Raw genomic sequence first — 25,836 nt, 5'->3', positions numbered from 1 at the left:
GTAAATTAAAAGACAGTCTTTGTCTTTAAAGGGTAAAAAGTGTAACCTCACTGCCTATATTTAATGTTTCAAATAACAGAATCAAATATATTGTGATATAATTTCATGAGAATATTTTGACAATCGTGAAGTAAATAGAAAAAGCAAAATTAGAGAACATTAGTGTTTTTTAAACTTTTCTAAAAGTCAACACAAGCAATAATTATAATAACAATTTCATGAATTTCATATGGTGTTTCACTACAAAATAATTAGAAATGTGTGTAAATAAATAGCATATGTGACAATGCATTCAAATAAAGTAGAAACATATTGTTGTCAAAACAAATGTAGTAAATTGAGTGAGAATCAAACTAATTCTTCATGAATTTTGAATGTCTTATTGTTTATGCAATTGACTCAACTGAAAATCTGAAACTTCTAATACCAGCTTAATTCTTTTTTTTAAGCATTTGAGCTCAGTCATCTAACAGGATTTTAGGCTCCATGGGTATCTTTTGTAATTATTCCTTCAGTTTTCAAAAGCTAGAATACACAAGTTATATACTGTCTCTCACAAGTATGCACCAGAAATATAAACCTGGGTCCTGGAGAAATGCCTCAGAGGTAAAAGGAACTTGTCCTTCCTGTAGAGAAACCTAATTTAATTCTCTCTACACATGACAGCTCACTTCAGTGCCTGACTTCAATGACAAGGGTTTGAAACCTACCACAAGCATCCAGGGGCACAATGTGTCATCCAGTGTACACAAAAATATGCAGATGAACACTCATGTACTTAAATAAAATATTATTGTAAAGAAAGAAATAGAAATACCATTACAACTTTTCAGAATTTCTCCCTATGAAATAAAAAGCTTCAGGGAGAGGAAAAATATAGGGAAGGGAACCTTCTTTCTCCGACAGAAGAGTAAATTCATTAAGAAGGATATTTTTTAATGTTTCAAAACCAATGGCTTATATGCAGCATCAAGTCAATACTCTCTAGGAAATTCTTACTATTATATTCCACATGTTGTAATACAAATGTGGAGACATCAGTGCTTATGCAATTCTAAAAAATAAAGCAATAGAGAAAGAAAATAATCATCTATCTATTGAGAACTTACCACTGAGCATTGTACAAGAACTTTTCCTGAGACAAATAAAATATCAGGTGTAATACACCTATTATCAATGTGTGACATAAAATGGCAAAAAGAGACAGTAGAATATTGCTATCCTCATCTCCTCACAGACACATCAATGTTATAGCAAGAACAAACCAAACATGTTGAAATATTTTTTCTTAGGTTTCAACAGTCTCTTCTATAAATTGCTCAGTGATGTCAGTGAAAAGGTCCATGTATTTGCATGGCCACATTCATAAGCCTGTTTCTGAAAATATGACCATTCCAGAAATGCAATCTATGTGGCACATGACACCTTCCTTCCTTACTAAAATAAGAGGATAAAAGTACATCCTATGAAGAAAATAGCCATCGATATATTTCTTTCAGCATCATTTATAATACATTCTGTTTCAGAACTTCAAGTCTTAAGTCAATGGAAATTCATGTCCTCACAGTATGAAATCAAATGAACATATAATGGGAGAAGTGTCTGCTATGTAGCTGAAAGATTTAAAGACTTAAACTTGAATATCATAGAAGAAAGAAAATGATAAATAATGGAACATCAACACTTTCAATAACATTGCCCAAGGTAGAGAATTAATTTCTTGAATGGTTTCAACAATAAAAATTAAAAGAAATGTAGACATGATGTAGCATTTATCAGAGAAGAATTCATTCTTCTTATTGCTTTTATCTGTGCCTCTGTCTCAGGAAAAAAGACTGGAATCTTGTTAAAATTTCTCATTAGGTGTCAAAAATACAAAGCTAAAATTAATACAACTCTGTTATGGACAATGCCAAACCATATAAAAAGGTAGAATAAAAGCAAAATAATACCAGAAATCTTGTCAACATTCCTACAGACAGGAGAGCAAGGAAGGATGTATTTAAAGTGGGGAAAGAAAATGACTATGAACCTTATCATCACACTCAGAAACATGGACTTTTAAAATTCATCAAGAAGGAAGGGTACATGAAGAAGCTTATTTGTTATTTTATAACAAAGGCTATCCACTCTAATTATGACTGCAGATCGTAATTAGAGGCAAAGTATACATAGAAACACCAGAGAGAAATTAGCCACTATTACACACTAAATAAGTCACTTTACACAAATAATAAATAGAGGAAACCAGGGGGGTACCAGACTATGTCCAAAACACTAAGCCAGTAAACCATTTCTAACCCGAAGGAAGTAAAATTACTACCCCTAACTTTATCCATTAGAACATTAAAAAAATCCTGAAATGAATAAAAGCCCCATGGTATGAAAATCCTCACAGAAATGGAAATGTCATGAGACAAATGTCAGCACAGTTTATAACAAACTTCTAAAGGAAACCGGAAGAAATGGAACACAGCTCAACACAGTAAAGGGTCCATGTGCGAGAAAAAAGGAACAGCATCATCAGGAAAACTAAAAGGAGAGGAAGATACATGTGCTCTCCAGTCTTACAGAATCCAGAGGCATAAGAGTGAGCCAGACAAATTTGAATAAGAAACAAGTAAGGAGAAACAGATAGGAAATGCACCAAATTCCTTTTCAATGATGACGTGATCACACAAAAAACTCACCAGAGACACCATGGGAAGATCTTAAATTTGCTGAGTGCTTCATGTACTACTGAAAATACAAAACTAATACACTAAATCACTAAATTATTTATTAACGATGAGAACTTGAAAAGTAATTCAGAAATTTAACACATTCATGTTGCTTCCAAATTATCTAGGAATAATGCTAACTAATGATGAATTCACTTCTATGAAAACATTTTTAAGGCACTCTAGAAAAAAAGAAAAGTAATAGTACACAAAGAAATGGACTTCTGTGAACACTGACTGACAAATGAAATGGTGTATATGGGTTGTCTTTGGGTTTCAACTGTGGTGATGAAATGCCATGACCAAAAACCAAGTTGCGGAGGAGTTATTTTGGCCCACACTTCCATACTACCTTGATCACAAACAAGGCAGGAACCTGGCAGCAGTCATGTAGAAGTGCCGATTACTGGCTTGTTCCCCATACCTTGCTCAGCCTACTTTCTTATAAAATCCAGGAACACCATCCCATCAAACCCTAATAGGATGGGCACTCCCTGATCAATATCTAATTAAGAAAACACACTACACACATATTTATAAAGACATTTTCTCAACTGAGGTTCCCTCCTCTCTAATGACTTGTGACAAGTTGTCTATCCTTCACATGGTTATATTATTAATCGCAACCAGCAGAATGGATACAATCTCATAAGCAAATAGTGATATTTTCCACAAAAGGAGATTATGGAAGTACTCACATAGACACAAAAAACCACAAATATAAAATTATCCTTAATAAATAGTATTACTGGGGGCATTAGAAGGCCTGATCATATATCATAACACAGGCACAAGGACAAGGATAGTATGGTCCTACATATAAAAACATGCAGAATATAGAACAAAAGAGAGAACCCAGAAAAAAACACAAAGCAGAAAGGTAAAATATGCCAAATATATGAAAAACAAACCCAGGAAGAGGGCACTTTGAAAATTCTGTTGGGAAAATGATTATCCATGTGGAGAAAAGTGATATTTAATCCATATCTCTCACCCTACACAAAAACAAAAACACAAAATAGATCAAAAGGAACTTCCTGGAAAACCTGAAATGCTAAAAGTGCTAAAGGAAAACATGATAAATACATATCTATGAACAAGCAAATACACTCTGAAAGATTCCAGAGCACAGAATAACCAGGAAAAATAACGAAGGGATTTCATGGAGTTGAAAGCTATGTAGATCAGAAAAGTACATAAAGAATGTATGAATTGTAGCTAAGAAAGTGAAATACTTAGGCTTTCTACACACATGACCTAATATAAACATTATGGGAAGTGCTACTTAATGTCAACATGTGATGTTCAAACTATCTATATAAAAGACCTTGGGATGCAAACGAGAGATTTCAGTGGAGGTAGGAATAGAGAAAATACTGGGTATTGGAGAATTGCCAATGGTTTTGTAATGAAAGGTGGGTGAAAATAGTTGCCCTCACGAAATGAGGTTTATAGGAGGAAGAGCCCAAATCTCATGATGTAGCCTTGGAACAGGAGTGCATCATAAACGAACAGTTTGGCACCAGTTCTTTATATGACATCAAAATCCAAGAGTGAAGTTTTAAATGATATCCTCACAAGCTCACAGATCAGCATAAGGATGGCTTCCATACTAATAAGAAGGCAGGGGAAGATGGTATTTTCTCCTAATAAACATAGAAAATTGTTTCCAATATGAACACACAGTCACAATTCCAGATCAGTCACTTCCTGAGAAAAGGTTTCAGGGGCTCTAAAATTTTTCAGCATTGCACATTGCTATCAGCAGTTGTAGGTTAGAACAAAACACCTAGTGTTATGGAGTATATGATCCCTGGGAAAAAGAGAATGGACTCAATTAAATTATACTTAAAAGATCTACTAATTACCTGCTAGCAAGATGAAGAATCTCTGACCCAAACTGAAATTGCTGTGCAGGAAAGGTATGAGGAAGAGTTTTTTAAGCCACAAGGTTTTTTTTTAAAAAACCACAAGACGATCTTCAATGTCTAGGCAGGTAAGCAGAAACTGTTCTGTTTTTCCAACTTAAGTGGTTAATGCAACTCAAAACAACCTTTGGGTATCTACATAAGCAAGTTACAGAATTTTTTTAAAAATAGCAGCGAGTCACATCCTAACAAGTAGATAGTCATGGCTGTACATTATTGGTTGATTGTATGGCACTGGGTTAGGATTATTGGTAACTAGAAAAGTGGCTAGTGAGTGAAAAATGGATGCTTAGCACAAAATGGAGTTTCTTTATCCACCATACTGGAATACAATATCTGACTCTTTGATCACATTTCATTTCATACTACCTGGCAGATAAAGTACATGTATTACCATGTGTGCCATACTGTCTTGGAAAACAGACACATCTATCTGCCAAAATCATGGTCTTTTTTTCCAAACTGATAAACTTATCATCAGATCTAGTTACAGACATTCTTATCATCATCATCCAAGAAACTTTATATTATTCACTGAGGTAAATGTATCTTTCTGATTTTCTCCTCCTTCAATGTAGACTCATTTTCTAAGTTGCACGCACACCTTTGTGTGAGAATACCGATCACTTGAAGTTCATATGAATGCATATGGGTGAAACCCCCTGGACATGGATAGAGGAACAGTGCCTCAATTCTGAAGATCATCAGAAATGTATTTTCCAATGTTCTTAGGTGACCCCTGTAAAAGGGTTGTTTGACCCTCCCAAAGGGGTCTCGGGCCACAGGCTAAGAACCACTGTCTTAGGCAATGTCAAGGCAGAATCATCAAGGAGGATGCATGGCAGAAACCACCTGATGGCTGCTGAAGTGAAGAGATTGTTCATATGGATAAGGTAAATTATTTCAGGGTATTCCCTTGGAATTATTCACTGATTATGTCAGATCCTTCAAAATCCTATCATCTTTGAAAACATCTCCCTGAACATGCATACAGCTTGTGTTTTGGTATCCTTCCAGGCAGTTGTCAGGCTCCCAGTTTGTAATATATATGACTAGAGTGAGACCCCTCAGTGTTGGCTGCTATGGATTTCCTCTCTGGTGATCAACTTTGTAGTTACACATGAAAATAAAAATGTGTGACATGGGTCTCTTGGCATATACACATATGTACATGAATATGTTCATGCATGTATCAAAATTAAGGACTCATTCTGAATGTTGGGATACTGCTACTGAACATTTTCCTGACCATGGCATCAGTATATACATAATAACTTATATATATTAGATTGATGTTAGCTTTCTTAACATTCAATAGACATATGGATAGTTTCTTTCCATGCCTCTGCTCAAGTACTTTAGAGTGACAATGGGACAGCACATGTCATTTAATACTACCATCGTTCCATGTGACCATCAAATTTAAATAACAGTAAAAAAACTGTTCAAAGAATCTAGATAAATAAAGTACCGAAATCTCTCAGAATCAAATATGGGTATTTATCATTCTAAGATTTCAAGAGGTACTCAATGAGCTAAGCCAGAAGTAGGATAACTAAATGAATAAGGATGCTAATAATATCACCAAGAATATTCAGATGATAAAAAGAAAATCAGCTTTAGCTCTGTCATCTACAATGAAGCAATAGGTGAGAAATTCAAGATGAAAATAATTTCCTAGAAACAAGTGAACAAACCAACCTTCAATAAGGAAATGCTGAGACAGATGCAGTCAAAGTTTCCTCTAGCATGACCTCAGGACTGTAAAGTTTCAGTGCTGAACTCATTACCTTAGACAAATCTATACTTATCCTCCACAGAGAATATTGCCAATAACTGAGAGAAAAGGGAATGCTAGACAGTGATCACAGAAAGCTGGCTTTACCTTGATACAAAAAGCAGATGAGGGTAAAAAAATATTTGCAAAAGAAAAAAAATCACAGATCAGTTACAAGGATGTATATTGATAGATTCTCTCTAATGGATAAAGAAACAGATCACAAGTTGTTTTCATGTCAGGAATGGAAGAATGTTTCAACACCCACAAACTAACCAATTTAAGGCAAAAAAGATGTACAATCAGTGAGAGAAGGCGCACAACCATGTCAATATATCTGTGAAAGGCCTGTGCCAAAGTATCACAATTAGCCACTATAAAAGCTCTGAGGAATGTGAGAACAGAAGGGACATACCTCAGCATAATGAAGATGACAACCAGAACCCTAAGCCTAACATCACACAAAGTGAAGGGAGTTGCCATCATTTTACTCTTATCAGAAGAGACAAGGGTGTCCACTCCATCCATACTAACACTACACAGTACATCAGTGCTTACAAAGAGCAAGAAGAACTTAGAAAATTTTCAGTGTGTCAAATATGAAAATTCAGAGGGCACATGTATTGAATTTTTCTTGTCAGACTTTCTTTGGAGTGCCAGGCCCCAAATAATGACAGAGACTTAAGCTTGGCTTTAGCTTAGGCTTGTTACCAACTAGAACTTACAACTTAAATTAATCCATTTATATTAATTTACATTCTGCCAAATGGCTCGTTACCTCTTCTCCATACCACATGTCCTGCTAACTCAATTTCTTTCTTCTTCCCAGTTTTCCTCTCTCTCTCCCTAGAAATCCTATTTATTCTCTCCTTCATAGCTATTAGCCATTCAGCTTCTTATTAAACCAATCAGGTGTCTTAGAAGGTGAGGCAAAACATAGACATATATCTTCATGTGGTGTAAACAAATATCCTACATTTCCCCAATTTTGTCTAAATCAAAGGGAAACTTTTAACTCCAACATAGTAAAACTATATATAATAACAATTACCAGGAATGAATCACATTAAAAATTTCCAGTCCATTTCTATTTGGCAAACTTGGAGACAATATTATTTATCCTATCTTGATGAATCCAAAGTTTTATCCCTAAATACTTTCTATTGTAACTTGTATTAACAGTCTAAAAATATCCTTTTAGAACATAAATATCCTTTAGAACTTAAAACATTTTAATGTTTTTGTCTCTCCACCTTATAAACTTTATATCTCTTTTGTAAGTTTCTTTTCTGAACTTGGTAACAAAGCAAACAATATAACTACTTAGTCTTCAACCTCATTAAGACTCAAGAAAAATAAAATATTACCTGAGTAAACAGGAAGGGCAGAGCAAACAACTTCCAAAACTATAGAAATCCCAGAGACAGATGGCTGCCTGTATAGTCACCCAAAATTCCTCTGCAACCTTGGGACATCCATCTTCAGCCTACAGGCCTAGGATATCTGACAGATTTTTCTGTGAAGGACTGTCCTACTTTGTCTTGGCAAAGTTCAGCAGTTGCCTTCTTTTGTGCCCTGCTTGCCAAATTTGGACGACATACTGTCAGCAGTTGAGGCATGGGCAGTTTATTGCCCAGTGGCTAACTTTGCCGCTAATGGAAGAGAACTCTATATCGAGGTTCTTTGAAGTATATTGGTGCTGCCAGGAGCAGACATGTCTCACTGTCGTGAAAAGCATTATGCTATTAAAACACCTTAAATGTCATATTCTCTAGGTCACTGAAGTGTTTGAAGACAATCTATCTAAAATACATCTCTATTTGACCTTGAAAACATACTTGACTACAAGTTTGATTGTTATCAATGACTAACTACTTACCTTCATTTCTTAATTATTCTAAACAGTTTGTAATAATAGCTCTCAAGGACTAGAACTTTACATTTTTAAGTGAGCTATGTAGATGGAGTTTTCCTGCCTGGCCCACGGTCAGTGCAAATCTCTCTCACCTGCCAGTCCCACAGCCACTCAGACCCAACCAAGTAAACACAGAGACTTATATTGCTTACAAACTGTATGGCTGTGGCAGGCTTCTTGCTCACTTTTCTTACAGCTTAAATTAATCCATTTCTATTAATCTATACCTTGCCACATGGCTCGTGGCTTACCGGCATCTTCACACGTGGCTTGTCATGGTGGCGGCTGGCAGTGTCTCCCTCACCCAGCTTCCTGTTCTCTCAATTCTCCTCTCTGTTAGCCCCGCCTATACTTCCTGCCTGGCCACTGGCCAATCAGTGATTTATTTATTGACCAATCAGCAACACATTTGACATACAGATCATCCCACAGCACTTCCCCTTTTCTTTTCTTAAAAAGGAAGGTTTTAACCTTTACACATTTCCAAAGTCAGCTTGGTATATTTGGGAATTTGGGCGTAGCTTCTCTTACTACTTCCTGCTGGAGGAGGGCGCTGTATCTTATGGGGACACAAAGAAAATTTTAGGATTATGGAATAGTCCATGAGGCTGTATTGTCTGAGCCAGTTGCCTTCAAACCATTCTGGATGTTAGATCATCTGGGCCTTGGTGTCACCTTTCAGGGGGTTTTGGCTGGTCAAACCTGATGTATCTTAATCTGGAACAAATCCATAGCCTCTGGCTTTCTGTGGAAACAAAAGCAGAGCCTCCTTTCCAAAGCAACATATCCTTACATAAAAATTTTGAAGTCAAGGTACCTTTAAAATATACATTTTGGTATAACTTAACAGCTTTTGCAATCAAATGTTTTTCTTTAGTTACGAATATCAAAGAGAACATAATCCAGATTCTCTGTGTGGTAGCCATCTTTACATGGCTTATTTTTTTATATTAGCTTGGGCCTATTGCTTTAAACTGCAGCATTCTAAGCCTGAAAGGGCGCTGGCACTGCTGGCTCCGCCCACTTCAGCTTCCCAACATGGCGGTGATACGTTTTCCGCCAGCTCTGGGAGCCATCAACTCTCAGAAATAGTGGGTCTATGCTTCTATCAAAGCAGCGTGTAGGCCAGAAAACTCTTTTTTTTTTGTTTTGTACTAGCAAAGGCTAAATCCACCACACAGCTTAATGTGCCACTTGCAGAGGCCTCATTCCCGCCATACTGCAGGTCGAACGTGCATGCCAGGAACCTGCCATAGTAGCTCAAACACACAGGCTGCTGCTAGCTTAAAAGAGACAACTAGGAGCTGTTTTTAGCTCCGTTTTAGAATCTTTTTACTCAGGTTTTAGGTGGAAACTCTTGCCAACACGTTGGGTGCCATTTGTAGATGGAGTTTTCCTGCCTGGCCCACGGTCAGTGCAAATCTCTCTCACCTGCCAGTCCCACAGCCACTCAGACCCAACCAAGTAAACACAGAGACTTATATTGCTTACAAACTGTATGGCTGTGGCAGGCTTCTTGCTCACTTTTCTTACAGCTTAAATTAATCCATTTCTATTAATCTATACCTTGCTACATGGCTCGTGGCTTACCGGCATCTTCACACACGGCTTGTCATGGTGGCGACTGGCAGTGTCTCCCTCACCCAGCTTCCTGTTCTCTCAATTCTCCTCTCTGTTAGCCCTGCCTATACTTCCTGCCTGGCCACTGGCCAATCAGTGATTTATTTATTGACCAATCAGCAACACATTTGACATACAGACCATCCCACAGCAGAGCTACATAAGTACAATACCTTAAACAAGAGTAGAAACATATATACTGTATGTTGTAACAAAAATAATCTTAAATTTGTATACCAAAATCCATACCAATGTAAAATATTTGAAACTAGTAGTTTCTTTTTGGTTTAAAAGTAGATTCAATAATCTACCATCTTATCCTATCATTCACATTTTTCTTTTCAGAAATACCTGAATCCAACCTCTCTTGCTTAGTTTCTTCCCTTACTATGACTAATAACAACTTGCAAACAAACACCCTAAACAATGCCAAAAATCCACAACCCACCAAATCACGAAAAACTACCTACCCCACCTCTTGAGAATGTGGGCATCTTGTTCTTAAAATTACTTCCTGCTGTCTGGGGGTGATGGCAGCTTTAGGAGACTCTGAGAAAATTAAGACAATGGCCAGTTCCTGGGAGAGCTAACTGTATCATTTGTTGTTCAGTCCCTGTGTGATGGGTAAGTGCAGATCATATCTGAAGTCCTGGCTGGGCTGAAGCAGTCTATTAGACTGGATCATCTTTGCTAGCTTCTTTGAAGTTGTCCTGGATGCAGATTTTTGAGGAAACTGCAACACAGGCATTCTGAGAGCCTGGATCAGCTGGGCTAGTTGTCTTTATTGGTGTTTGGTCATTTTGTTCTGAAAACACCCAAACTTTTAAAGGTAACATACATATCTGCATTAACATAAGTATGGAATATGTGGTATGCACAAATCAGCTAAAGGTGATTCTCTGTTCTATGTTTGAGCAGGTAAAAGGCGTCTATAGGCTTTATAAGTCCATCTGGATTGCATAACCAAACTGTAATATAAATGTCTATCCATGTCATATGAAAGGATGGAATGTAATAAGGTCAGGACTCTAGAGCCAACAAAATTTACCGTGTCTCATCCAGTCTTAGAGCTGTTCCCATGCAGAGGGAGAACCATACATTTCACCTGTCCTGTAGTTTTTCCTGTTTTTTTTTTCTTCTTCATGTTTGTATCTAAGATTTTCAGGAGTTCTCACCTGGGCAAATCTGATCTTTATTAATTTTGAAGGAATCCACAGCTTTTTGTTTCCTGTGTAAACAAAGGTATAACCTGTCCCCCAACACAATGCATTTCCTGACTTCCATTCTTAAGTTCAGACATCCTTAAAATATATGGAGTGGTTTCATTCAGCAGTCCCTTCCACAACCCAATCTCTCTTAGCAGCTGTGGTTCTCTGTTCATTAGTATTCAATAAATTCAAAATTCACACAACACCATGTAAGTTCCAAACTCTGTGTTAATATTTCCCATCCTTATGTGGCTTATTCTTTTTATATTGCTTTACTCTCCCTTTAAAGATTTTACTTTATTATTTTTTTCCCCCTGTGATTGGCTCTGCCCATTTTCTTTTCATCATTCTGCGCATAAGCACAGTTGCAAGCATACTGTAATTTCAGAGGTTTTCTCTGCCTGGACCTGGTTTATTGTGAACCAAACCCTAAATGGCATGGCTTCACTTAGCACATGGCACTAGTGGCTGGCTCTTCTACCTCTGGGTCAGTGAGAGCCGAGCCTTACACCAGCAGGTATTGCCTGGAAGCCACGTGAACCTGCCCCAGCTCTGGGAAGCTGTTGGGCATGAGCTATAGCAGGTGTTTCTATCCAGTATTTCATTCAATCTAGTAGTATTGAGCCATTCAAGAGCTCAGCTGCACAGCAGGGCATCTTAAAGGAGTCACATCTGTATGCACTGGACCAACCCAAGAGATGGTGGTATCCAGGAAGCCACATCTGACTCTGCGTTTGGAACACTTTTCAGCTTTTTCAGGCCCCATGCAGATATACATGCCACATGTTGGGCACCAATAGTAACAGGACATGTCAAACTTTTGTTGGATTGCCAGCCTCCAAATAATGACATGAAGACTGAGTATTATGAAAGCTTGGTCTTAGCTTAGGCTTGTCCCACTACCTCTTGTAACTTAAATGAATCCATTTCTATTAATCTATGTTCTCAAATGCGTATTGTTACCTCTCTTCCATACTGTACATCCTGCTTCCTCCATGGCTGGCTGACAGATCTGCCTTTCTTCTTCCCAGCATTCCTCTCTCTCCCCAGAAATTCTGCCTTGTTGGAGGGCTCTGTTGCTTAAGTTTGTAGTCCACCATGTCCAGACAGCTTCTTAGCTTGGCGCCAACCGGAGGACTCCCTTCCTCAAGCAAAGCTTCCTGATCTCTGCCTGACCTTATTTGGAAGCTGTTGCTGAGCCTGGAAGCCTAACCTAAGTATGACCTTTGACATGGTTCCCTGCAAATGCTCCCCCATCCTGTCCGTATGATAAATATTGTGCTTCAGCTATACGGTAGGACTTTACTGCCAAATGCAAACTAGGTAATGCCTCAGCTGCTGTCCCAATCTTATGTAAATATATTTCGCTTACTCTGAAATAGAGCTGAGCTGCCTCACTGAAGCTGACTCCCAGAAGGCTATTTCCATCATATTCACAGCCTTCTGAACCCTGCTAGATGCTTCTGTTCTCTTTGTCCTCGTAGCCTGGAAAACAACAGACCACAAGGAAAATGAATACCTCAGGGCTGGTGCACGAACAGAGACCCCCCAAGGACACAGTTTGTGAGTACTCCCTGGCATCACCAGAGCGTAGCAGCATTCATCACCTGACTGTCCCACCCAAGGACCAGCAGTCTCTTTTCGATCTGCCTCTCTTTGCTTTACATTTGATATGCGAATTTGCATATCATGTCCTCATGAAAATATGTGAAGAAATAAAAAAGGATGTTTATGTTCTGTAAAGATGCTAAAAAATTTGTACCAAGATCTGACAGGCATTTTTTGTATAAATGAATAATTTTCCTAAGATTTATAAAATTGTGAGAAACCACAGAATTCAAAAAATTATGAGAGAAGGATCAAACCCAGTGGCCCTTTCAAAATACATAAAAACTGTAGTGATGCAAACTGTGGAGTGTTGAAAACACACAACAGGATATCAAAGGGAAAACAATGTAGACAGAGTTTAATACTCGGCAAAGATATTAAGCAAATATTATCAAAATCCTGCTGACATTACTTTAGAAAATAGAGAAATTAACCCTAAAAGACACAGAACCTGAAGGGACAATGAGATGCTCCACAAACTGTGTGCATCTCCAAACCAAGACGCTTCAATGGTTCTAACAAAACACCATATTAAAATTATAGCAATGAAACCACTTTATATCAGTATAAAAACACAACCACCAATGTGAATAGAAGGGGGGCAGAATAACTGATGAAAAGTCAAAGAAAACTGGATTTGCCTGTAAGTATTAATACTTCCACATACAGTCATCAAACGCCTACAATATGACAATCTTGAGATTATTCTCAGAGAAATTCTCAAGACTCAATTAGAATGAAATAGAATGTGGCAAAACCAATATCATGTTCTGGTGCTACTGTCACTTGAGCCCTTCCTCATCTCTTCACCCCTTTCTAAACTCCTCTAGCACACCTGGATCCTTTGCTACTGTCTCCTCTCTCTTCTCCATCCAGGGCTCTTTGTACTGATGCACAGGTGAGCAGGACTGACTGAGCAATGTGAGCCTGCGTAGAAGAAAGTCTTCAGAAAGCACCTGGAACTCTGCATGGAACAAAAAGAAAATTCGCTAACACCTGACAAAAAGATAAGTATGAAGGAGAGAGAAAACATCAAGAAAAATGTCTCTTTCTCTAAGGGTTTCAGTTTACTCTGTGAGATGTGAGACTCATTCACACACAGCTCACACCCACGCAGAGTAGTTTTCCCAGGAACCCTGGGCAGGAGCAAGGAGTTGGCAAAAGATTATTCTCACCCTCGGAATCCAGACTACTGCAGTTCGACAAAGGAGATCTCTGCAAATTGCCCTGGGAGCAGGGTCAAGTCATTCCCACTCCTCCTATAAAAAGTCCATAGTCACTGCACTGAATGTCAACAAACTCTAAAGTAAAAATCAACAGTTTGGCACTTGTACATGGGCAGAGTTCTTTTCTTCAATCAAGGAAACATTTTTCTGATACAGGTGAATGATCAAAAATATTCAAAAGATGTTTTATAATTTTGTTTTCATCTAAAGTGAGTTTACTAACTTTAAAATAGTGTGGTGTGGATAGACTCGAACAACATGCATATTGGGCTGTCTGAGGATGCCTAGTCTCGGGGTCAAAGGTCACTCTCACGAAGAAGAAAGTTGTAAAAATGGAGAGTTAGAAAGCATGGGTGAATTTTATTCCAGGAGCTTTGAAACTGCCATAATAGCAAAGGACCCTGTTTGCAAACAACAGACGATGCAAATACTCTACTAGATTATTTTAAGAATTATTTTATGACAGTCTGGAGACAGTAAGATAAGTGAAAAGAAAAAAAAAATCATTGTAAGATCCACTTCCTGGGATCTCCAACTTACCGACATCCGAAAGATCAACAGATTTGGAAAGCTGTGTCTGTAAGAATAAAGCGGTGGAAAACGGGGTACCTCTGGTAGCCGACTAGGGTGGGCCGCTAAGAGAGCATGCCACATGCAACAGGTCTAGTGCAAGAGGTTTATTAGGGAGGAGGATGAGCAAAAGAGCGAAAGGCCATCTCGGAGTGGGGACATGAGAGAGGCAGGCAGGCAGACAGACAGACAGACAGAGAATAGGTAACAGAGCAAGCGAGGAGCAAGAGATCTGTGATGGACTAACACATTTGAGGGGTGCACGTGGCACATAGGAAAGCACTCAGCTTATGGTGAGTGGAAATGACCGCACCTGGCCGCCGCCTCCGTCACTGCCCCCTGGTAAGCCAGCGGAGGCTGACAGTGTCCTTCTGAGCAGCCTCGGCGAGCACACCCCGGTCCCTTCTTCCCTCCCGTGTCCCAGCCCCGCAGCTCCTCTGACCTGGGAGGTTCCAGGGCCGCCGGGCTGCGGTTCCCGCCACTGCGCTGCTGACTGGTGACTTTCCCAGGCCGCCCCGCGCGGCGACTGCGGCTCCCGGGAGTTTCAGGTCCCGAATACCCGGCCGGGTCTTTCTTATGCAGTTCTGGACCTCTGTACTCCCAGAGTCAAACGGGGAATGGTGAAATTTCCTAGCACTTCAGCCTAGTTCTTTGGAGCGGCACCTCCTGATCCCGCCCAATACACCCCGCTTCCAGTCATGCGTTTCCTCTAAACCCGCCTTCCGGGGCTCTTTTTCTTAATTTACAACCTCTCCAGCGCCCCACCTAAACTCCAGTGATCAGACAGGTGTCCCCGCCCATTGGGGATCTGTCCCTTCCACTCAGTCTCAGGCTGCCTTCTACATAGCTCCAGCTGTCAGGCTGCCCTGGACCCTCTTTGCACAGTCTCCCCACATGCTCGCTGCCAGCCTGAACTAGAACTGGATCTAGGAGGACGCTGCACTCCGGTTTCTAACCCTGTGTTCTGACCCCATGAGATACAAATTATCCCACCTAGCTTTTCTTGGAATAGCAGCCTCCCTGGATTAAAAACGCACAGCAAAAGACAACACCCTAAATTCTGATTCTCAAATTCCTTTCTCAACATAACCCATTCTCAATAAATTAATATAAACTAAGATAAAAGGCATTTGCCTCAAATAACAAGCCATATCTGTAACCCCTAAGGAGAGCAATTTAAACGATATCCAATACACAGAACTCAAAAAGATGAGTCATGTTCAAGGAGGTAAAAGCATATAAAGCATGGGAATCAACTCAAACAGGAAAGGAACAAAATGATTCGTGGGCAAGAAAACACTAGCTAATAATGCCTGTAGGAAATGAGGACAATGAAGGTCATGAAAAATGAATTCATTAAATAGTTAAGTACACAAAACAAAAAATCCCAAACTGAAATGAGACAAGAAATGAAAAATGCAATAAGCCTAATAATAACTCAAAAAGGTCAATCAGGTAGGAGACAGAATATTAGGCTTGAAACAAGGCAGAGGAGCTGGATGGCTCAGTCAAAGAAAATAATAAAGGTTAAAGTGAAATCCCAACTGCACATTCTACTCTTATATGAAATATTCTAAATTTTTGAAACAGTAACTTACTCTGGAGAGCTTTACTGAGAAGCTGGATAATCATTTCCACCACTATGCAAATGAAGTCTCACTAAAAAGCCATCTTTATCCTTCACAGACCTCCACTATTGCTGGTCAAATATCCAGAATTACACTATTAGCAATATTGACTTGGGGAAAGACATTTGAAGAACCCAGGATTTTGAAAGGAAATGGATATCTCAGGAAGTCAGTGGTCAGTCAGTCCATTAACAGCTAGTGCTGAATTCATCCTGCTTTCACTGATAAATGGTGAAGTTGTGGATTTACTAACAGAAACAAGTTTGTCTCCTGGAAAGCATGCTAAAGGTGCTTTTATATAAAGCATAGAAAATTCCTTTTGAAAACTCAGTGGTGAACGTAGAAACTTTTTGGCTGTCCAAGATGCAGAAAATAAGCAATGTGTATGGCCACAGCCCTAAACAAGTCAGTTACAGCATGTCATCTATGGCTCTGGGAATATTGAGGAAGAGGAGGTGGGAAGGAAATAGGGGAAGAGGGGGATGGGCATAACCTTCCAATATCTCCAGACTCCACACAACTATAGTAATCAGTAATCCAGAGCAAATGTATTCATCTGCACTGGCCTCACTCAAGACCAGCCATAGCCACAATCAGTTTAGGAAGGGGAGAGACTCACAGGACCCCATCCTTTATCTCTCAGCTGTGACTATGGACAGATTTTAGGAACGGAGAATCACTGTCTTAATTGTGTCTCCTCTCTGGAATCTTCTGACACATAAAATCCCAAACCCACATTTTCACATATGGTCCTGGTTAATCTTGGTGGGTCAAAACCAAAATGAATAGAAGTGAACATGAGGGAGAGACACAGAGAGAGATTAGTTGGAACTATGGAACAGGATTATAGGGAGTTGGGGATGAGAGTGTGTATAATAAGAACTATTCCAGGTAAACATCAAATAACAACAACAATAATAATCTTAATAATTAAAATGACCACAACAGTGTGCAATTTCATTTTCATGTCTTTATCTGGTTTGGAATCAGGTAACACTAGCTTCAAAAAGAGTCTGGAAGCCTTTCCTTATTTTTACATCAAGGGATACTTTAAGTAGCTTCAGTATCAATTATTCTTTGAAATTCTGACATAATTCTGTGATGAATCAATCTACTTCTCTGTCTTTTTTTGAATGAGGAGCATTAATTGCTGCTTCACTGTTGATGCTGCTTAATTATCCAGTATTTCATGTTGGTGTAATTTTGGTATGTGTTATAAATCAGGATATTTACCCATTTATTTTAGAGTTTCCAATATAGTTGCTAGCAGTATTTAAAGTCAGTAGGCATCAGCTGCGCTTGTATACTCACGTCTACTGATTAGGCCTTGCAGTTAGTTGGGTACTTCTCTGCTGTGAGATGTTCTGTATGGCAAATGTGCTGCTCTGATTGGTTGGCAAATAAATCACTGATTGGCCCGTGACCAGGCAGGAAGTATAGGCGGGACAAGGAGGAGAATAAAGCTGGGAAGTGGAAGGCTGAGTCAGAGAGACACTGCCAGCCGCCATGATGAGAAACAGCATGTGAAGATGCAGGTAAACCCACGAGCCATGTGGCAAGGTATAGGTTAATGGAAATGGATTAATTAAGCTGTAAGAACAGTTAGCAAGAAGCCTGCCACGGCCATACAGTTTGTAACCAATATAAGTCTCTGTGTTTACTTGGTCGGGTTTGAGCGGCTGTGGGACTGGCAGGTGAGAGAGATTTGTCCTGACTGTGGGCCAGGCAGGAAAACTCTAGCTACAAATGGCGTCCAACGTGGTGGCAAGAGTTTCCACCTAAAAACTGAGAAAAAAGATTCTAAAACGGAGCTAAAAACAGCTTCCTAATTGTCTCTCTCAAATGAGCGGCAGCTGTCGATTTGAGCTACTGGTGGGTTCCTAGCGTGCACGCTCAACCTGCCTATGGCGGGAGTGAGGCCTCTGCAAGTGGCACATTAAGCTGCATGGTGGATTTAGCCTTTTCTAGTACAAAACAAAAAAAAAAAGAGGTTTCTGGGCTACACACTGCTTGGATAAAAGCATAGACCCACGATAGCTCCCAGAGCTGGTGGTAAACCACCGCCATGTTGAGAAGCTGAGGTGGGCGGAGCCAGCAGCCACAGCTGCTGCAGTTTAAGGCAATAGATTCACAATAAGACAGATTCAGATGTAATAGTTTACAATGTGTGTAAAATATACATAGGCTTGAAAGAGACAAAAAAGGTGATATATACAGTTATATAAACAAATACATAGTTTTAAAAAATAAAGTCTTTAAAGAGACAGTAAAATTAATATAAAATAAGCCACGTAAAGATGAATATTACACAGAGAATCTGGATTGTGTTGTCTTTGGGATTTTTAACTGCAGAAAAACATTTGATTGTAAAAGTTGTTGAGTTATGCCAAAATGTATATTTTAAAGGTACCTTGACTTCAAAGTTTGGATATAAGGATATGTTGCTTTGGAAAGGAGACTCTGCTTTTGTTTCCACAGAAAGCCAGAGGCTATGGATTTGTTCCAGATTAAGATACATCAGGTTTGACCAGCCAAGACCCCCTGAAAGGTGTCCGATGACACCATGGCCCAGATGATCCAACATCCAGAATGGTTTCAAGGCAACTGGCTCAGACGATATACCCTCACGGACTACTCCATAATCCTAAAATATTCTTTGTGTCCCCATAAGATACAACGCCCCCCTCCAGCAGGAAGTAGTAAGAGAAGCTACGCCCAAATTCCCAAATTATATGTAATTTTACTTTGTTAAAGTTAAAACCTTCCTTTTTGAAAAAAAAAAGGGGGGGGGGAAGTGCTGTGGGATGTTCTGTATGGCAAATGTGCTGCTCTGATTGGTTGGCAAATAAATCACTGATTGGCCCGTGACCAGGCAGGAAGTATAGGCGGGACAAGGAGGAGAATAAAGCTGGGAAGTGGAAGGCTGAGTCAGAGAGACACTGCCAGCCGCCATGATGAGAAACAGCATGTGAAGATGCAGGTAAACCACGAGCCATGTGGCAAGGTATAGATTAATGGAAATGGATTAATTAAGCTGTAAGAACAGTTAGCAAGAAGCCTGCCACGGCCATACAGTTTGTAACCAATATAAATGTCTGTGTTTACTTGGTCGGGTTTGAGCGGCTGTGGGACTGGCAGGTGAGAGAGATTTGTCCTGACTGTGGGCCAGGCAGGAAAACTCTAGCTACACTTCTCATTTCATGTTGGCAACAAGTTCTATATGCCCAGCTAATAGGGAGATGCACAGTAAATCTCCTTTAAGATTCCAACTCACCCCAGTCAGAATGGCCATCACCAGGATAAATAACAAATTCTGACATGAATATGATGAATGTGACAGTATTATACACTGCTTGTGAGAGTGTAAACTAGAGAGGCCACTTTGGAAAACAGTCTACACATTTCTCACCAAACTAGAAATACAACTATCATATACACTACACTGAATTGTTGGCTAAAGGGGTCCCACGGAAATTCCCAAACAATCTAGGCTATTAGCAAGAGAATAGGTTGCTCTCCACAAACAAGAAAGGACTCAATGCTGAAGATAAGATCTACACAACACATTGAACATGGAGAGGTCAAGTGGGTGCCTTCATAGAACCTGCACCACTATGTTCTAGTGTTCTTGCTATGGTTAAGGTACATTACAGGCTACTGGAACAGAAATATGAACACTGAACCAACCACAAAGCCTTTGATCGACAATCTGTTCTGCCTGCTAACTGTGCTTGAGCAACAGTGGCACAAAGCTTGTAGAAGAAACCAACCAATGTCTGAAGTGACTTAGGGCCCAAACTCAGGAAACTGAATCCATACCTGACACTGCTCAGATGACCAAGAACCAGAGTCCACATAGCTAGAGACCTATGGTAAAAACCAAAACACTTCTGGTCTAAACAACAACAACAAAATAACTCCTAATGATATGTTGCTGTACTGATAGATCTGTACTGTATTCAGCCATCATCTGAGAAGCTTCCTCCTGCAGCATATGGGAACAAATAGAGAGACTAATAGCTATACCTTAAGCAGAGAAGAGAGATCTTGGAACACAGAGCTCTAAATGGGTTGTCTCCTGCAAATCCCACCTCTCAAAGCCCAGGGAACCTCAGAGAAGAGGAGGTAGAAAGAATATAAGAGACAGAAGGGATGGAGGATACCAGGAAAACAAGATCTTTAAATAAACTGAGCAAAGGCCATATGAACTCACAGAGAATGAAGCAGCAAGCAGAGGTCCAACATAGATCTTCATCAGATCTGCTATGTATATGTTGTAGCTTTCAATTTAGTGTTTTTATGGGACTCCTGAGTGTGTGAACCAGTGGCTCTCAAATTCTTGTGCTTTCTCTTGGGGCTCTTTTGTTGTTGTGGTTTATTTACCACATCCAACTTTGAAGTGGTGGTTTTGTTTTAGCTTATTATATTTTATTTTGCTAAGTTTTGTTATTGCCTTTTATAAGCCCATTCTTTTTTAATGAGAGACAGAAAGGGAGTTGATCTGGATGGGATGAAAGGTGGAGAGGACCTGGGAGGAGTAGAGGGAGGAGAAACTATAATCAGAAAATATTGCCTGAGAAAAGTATCTATTTTTAATAAAAGGGAAAATAGAAAATGCTATATTTTAAAAATTAATGAAGTTCATGATGTCCCTTTAAGGTGAAAATACCAAAAGAAAAAATAACTAAATGAAGTTTTTCTCAACTTAGGGATAAATAAACATTTTTGTCTTCTAAAGAGTGTTTATAATAATAAGTTCTCTATAGACTAAGTTGTGTTCAAAATAATCCCTAAGCAAGGCTCAATTGCATGAAACCATTCCTGAAGATCCTTGAGCTGATTGTGGACACCCTATATCAGACCTGGAATTTCACTCTATTTACTAGTTCTTTCTGGTTTGCATGTGTGTAACACGTGAGCCCAAACCACAGAATTTGTGCAAGGAGAGGCTGAGAAGTTGAGATATGGGAATTCTGAGCAATGAATGGATTAGAACACCAGCCCTCCCTGATAAAAGCAAGGATTTAGTTTGAATTACAGCACCATGGGATGTGGGGCTTTGGAAAAGGCATTCTATACAGTGAAGGGAAAAGCAGTCTTTTGTGAAGTTTTTTTCTAATAAATCATTACATTTTTGTGTAGAGAAATAAATTTTTCCCAGACATTGAATCATAAGGGTCCAACCATGAGTTCAGTTGTCATTCACTGATGCAGCACAGTTGGGAGAATATGTGTCACTTACACAATTTTATAGCACAGTTCTGTTCTGTCTTCTGCAATCTCCAAAGTACTTCATTCTGTCTCTCTGTATGTTATATCAATGAAACCATCTGATTTGAGGCTAAAATCTTGGAGCAGGGAGCCCAACAATATTTCATTCTTTAACTGATTTTTAGCCCAATAACTATGCAGTTGATCAGTGTGTCTGTTTTTCCCAATACTGTGCAGTTTTTATTGCTGTAGCTTTGTAGGGCAAGATCCCACAGTTCTGTTATTATTCAGGTTTGTTTTTTGGCTGTCCTGGGTTCTTGTGTTTCCATATGAAGCTGAAAATTGTCCCTTTAAGATCTGTTAAGATGTCTGGCAGTGGTGGTGCATGCCTTTAATTCCAGTACTCTGGAAGTAAAGCAGGCTGATCTCTGAGTTCAAGGCCAGCCTGATCTACAAAGTGAGTTCCAGGATAGCCAGGGCTACAAAGAGATACCCTGTCTTAAAACACCAGAAGCAAAAAGAAATACATGAAGAATTATGTTGGGATTTGAATCTGTTGTTTGCTTTTGTTAGGATGGTCATGTTTCCTATATTATTCCAATCAATCCATGCACTGGACATATTTCCATCTTCTGAAACCTTCAATTTCTTTCTTTAATGACTTGAACTTATTTTCTGCTTTCTGAAGAATCTCTTTCCCATGTTCCGGTCTCCGATTGCTCAGCCAGTCCTGCTCAACTGTGAAGCAGAACAAAGAGCCCTTGATGGTGAAGAGAGAGGAGACAGTAGCAAAGGATCCAGGTATGTTAGCAGGAATGAGGAAGGGGTGGGGGTAGGGTTCAAGTGATAGTAGAAACAGGACATGAAATTGGTCTTGCAAAATCATATTTCATTGAAAATGTTTCGAGAGAATTCCACTGAGAATAACATCAGAATATTCCTATTGTAGGAATTAGAAGACTCTATGTAAGAATTAATACTCAGAGACAAATACAACTTTATGATGATATTTTATTTGTATTAAAATGTTGTTTGTATGTTAATAAATAAAGTTGCCCGGGGGTTAGAGCTATTAGCAAGCCATAGGAAAGCAGGGCAGTGGTGGCGTATACTTATAATCCCAGCACTTGGTGGGCAGAGCTGGGTAAGTCTCTGTGTGTTCAGGGATACAGCCATTATTGGATACACATGCCTTTAATCTCAATACCAATCATGGAAAACCTGGAGGCCTATACAGACAGGCCGTGACGAGGCGGTCATGTGGTTGGGTTTACAACCAATGAGAAGGCAGAACAGGAACTCTATATAAAGACTTTAACACAGGGGGTAGCTCTGGTTCGGAGAGGTAGGACCACTGCAGGAGGAAGGGTAAGGTTTTAGCTCTTAGTTCTGACCTCTTGGCTTTCTTCTTTGCATTGGTTCTGTGTTTCTTATTTATTAAGAAGGTCAGTTACATCTACACAACTTTAATTGACTTTGCATGAAGTATGCTCTCCCTCTCTCATTTACATCACTGACTGCATCTTCATATGAATATTAAATATTGTTTTTAATTTATTTAATTTATATGAATTGATGTTTCTGCCTGCATGTATGTATGAGGGTGTCAGATCTTAGAGTTATAGACAGTTGTTAGCTGCCATGTGAGTGCTGGAAAATGAACCTGGGTCCTCTGTATGAATAGCCAATGATCTTAACTGCTGAGCCCTCTCCCCTGGCCCCAATATTAAATGTTTTCATCATAATTTTAATGTAATGTTTGATTAGAACAATTGATGCCTTTGGGTTTTCCTGCTCTTAGAGTTTTGGAGCATTTTGTAGTCACTTCATGTTCTCTAAATCTAAAGTTAAATTCTCCAGTTCCTAAAATAATGCCAACAGAATTTTGATAAGATTTGCTTAATATTTTTGCAGAGTATTAAACTCCATTTGCATTATCTTCCCATCGATAAACCAAGTATTGTCTTCATGTCAATTTTCCATGTTTTTGCATTGCTATAATTTTAATATATTTTAAAATTAACTCTGAGTTTGATCCTTCTCTAAAAATTCTTGACCTTTTCATGGTTTTGCATAATTTTATAAATTTTAGGAACATTTTCTCCATTTACATGAAAAATGCCTGTAGGATTTTGTTATTTGCAATCTTACAAACATCTTTTATATTTCTTCATATGTTTGAATGAGAACATGCCAGCAGTGAATTAGTGTTCGTATGTCTTTTGTGTATTCTTCTGTTTTCTGTCTACTGTTGCTGTTAGCATTTCAGGTTCTTGGAGAAGACACTTGGGTTTTTGGTTTTTCAAAACAGGGTTTCTCTGTGTAGTCTTGGAGTCAACACTTCCCCATTATTCTTCAGTATCTAACAATGAATTCACATATACCCTTGGAGATTTCTTTGTTCTTGTTGCTCATTTGTTGAGCAGGGTTTCTCTCTATAGACCATGCTGGCCTTGAACTCGAAGAGATCAGCCTGCCTCTGCCTCCTGAGTGCAAGGATTAAAGGAATGCACCACCACCACTGCCTGGAGAGAAGACACCTTTTAAACATAGCTATTTACTAGGAGTAAAGAATTGTTTTGGACCTGGGCCACTGGGTATGGCCATATGTGGGTCTGTGACAGCCAGGGTCTATGTTGACTTCCATGACCCATGTTGCCACCAAGGCCAGGGTGTGTGGACTGCCACCTGTAACCATTTTGTTGTCCAAGGGCCATGCTGCCACTGGGGCCATGTTGATTGGAGTGGCCTGTGCTGCCACTGGGAGACATGCTGACATCCTGGCCTGGACTGCTGTCAGGGGCCATGTCTGTGTCCATGGTCCTGAAGCAGCCAGGATCTGTGTTTATGTCCATGGCTTCAGTAACCACTGAAGCCTGTATGGATGACTGGAGTCAGGTCAAACACCTGAGTCCATGTTGGTCTCTGAGGGCCACCCTTCCACTAGGGCCATGTTAATCTGGATGGCCTGGCCTGTGCTGCCACCCAGGGCCATGGTGACATCCCAGCCCAAGCTGTTGCAAGGGGCCATGTCTGGGTTTGTGACCCTATTGTAGCCAGGGTCTTGGTTGATATCAGTGACTCCAGATACCACTGAAGGCCATGTAGATACCTGGGGCCATGTTGGTGTCTGACTGCCACAGTGCCACTGGAGCCTTACAAATCAGGTGTGGCCTGTGGTGCTACCAGGGGCCATAGTAACATCTGAGTCTAGGCTGCTGCCTGTGACCTTGTGTGGATCCATGGTCCTACCATGCCCAGGGTCTATGATGTCTGTGGCCCACAGTACAACCAATGGCCAAATGGATGCCTAGGGTCAAGACCGAATGCTATGTCCATTTGGTGTCTGAGGGCCATGCTGCTACTGGGGCCATGGTGTCATCTGGGATAGGATAGATGCTGAGGGCCATGTCTGGGTCTGTTTCCCTACTGAAAACAGGGTCTGTGTTGATGTCTGTGGCTCCTGATACAATCAAAGGCAATGCCGATGCCAGGAGTCTGGGCCACCACCTGGTGCCATGTTGGTTTCCAATGGCCTTGCTGTCACAGGGACCATGCCAATCCACATGGGGCCTGGCCCAGGGTGCTGCCATAGGCCATGTCTGGGTCTCTGGTGCAACAGTAGCCAGGGTCTGGGCTGATTTCATGCCTGGTGTTACCATAGGGGGTCTAACCATTCATGTTGAAATCCAAGGGCCATGCTAAGCCAGCCTGTCCCTCACTGGCCCTGGGATAGCTGTCCCTGTCCCTTGCTGGACACTATAGGAGGAGAGATGGTGCTACCCCACCATGGGAGAGGTGATCCGAGCACTCAGGAGCGATACCCTTCACCGCAGGTGTGGTAGAGCTGGCCCCAATGTCATGGGCCTAGGAGATCTGGCTCTGGTCCTCACCTTAGGGGGTGATCCCAATAACCCAGAGCAACCATATCAACTACCACTCAGACCCATATCCTGTGCCTTTGATTGTCCCACCCTAACAGCTGATCCATCTATGATTTGCTGAAGTATAAAAAGAGACTGGTCCTGTAGAATGATAACCACAGAATCTCCATGCGTCAGGGCAAAAACAGGTTATCTGAGAGGAATTTTGATGAGGGTCCGGTGATGATGGTGTTCCAGAGGCCTTGAACCAGGCCAATGACTTATTGCAATGAACATTCTGTGGGTGCAGCCGATTGGACAAAAGGGGTATACTGTGTGACACACTGCAGTTCCTGTTGCCACTAGGATAAATGAAGGGGTGTTGAGAAGATGGAGCAGATGGATGGGTTTTTCTTTGTTTGTTTTGATTAGTTTTTAATTAATTTTTTGGTGGAACATACTCCAGGGGTAGCAGTGTATATGGAGGGACTGGGAGGTGAGTGGGATTGGTGAGATAATGTGAAATTTCCAAGGAATCAATAAATAATTAGGTTTAAATTAA

The 25,836-nt window shown here is 40.1% G+C and overlaps 1 protein-coding gene and 1 long non-coding RNA gene across 2 annotated transcripts in view; one reads left to right on the top strand and one right to left on the bottom strand.

The window, feature by feature from the left end:
* The window catches only part of LOC128125424 (zinc finger protein 420-like), a 337,518-nt gene extending 323,749 nt beyond the window's left edge, over positions 1–13,769 (bottom strand). The window contains exon 1 of the mRNA XM_052762828.1: positions 13,612–13,769. Coding sequence (XP_052618788.1) covers positions 13,612–13,648 — 37 coding nt within the window. The 5' untranslated portion in view covers positions 13,649–13,769. The remainder of the gene's footprint in view (positions 1–13,611) is intronic.
* A 1,250-nt stretch (positions 13,770–15,019) lies between these two features.
* LOC128125437 (uncharacterized) overlaps positions 15,020–25,836 on the top strand; it is a 28,843-nt gene continuing 18,026 nt past the window's right edge. The window contains exon 1 of the long non-coding RNA XR_008223159.1: positions 15,020–22,212. This is a non-coding gene — a long non-coding RNA (uncharacterized LOC128125437). The remainder of the gene's footprint in view (positions 22,213–25,836) is intronic.

Source organism: Peromyscus californicus, unplaced genomic scaffold, assembly GCF_007827085.1.
Source record: "Peromyscus californicus insignis strain IS unplaced genomic scaffold, ASM782708v3 Scaffold_4__1_contigs__length_199733344, whole genome shotgun sequence".
In the NCBI taxonomy this organism is placed as follows: Eukaryota; Metazoa; Chordata; class Mammalia; order Rodentia; family Cricetidae; genus Peromyscus; species Peromyscus californicus.
This window is presented reverse-complemented; position numbering and strand designations above follow the sequence as displayed.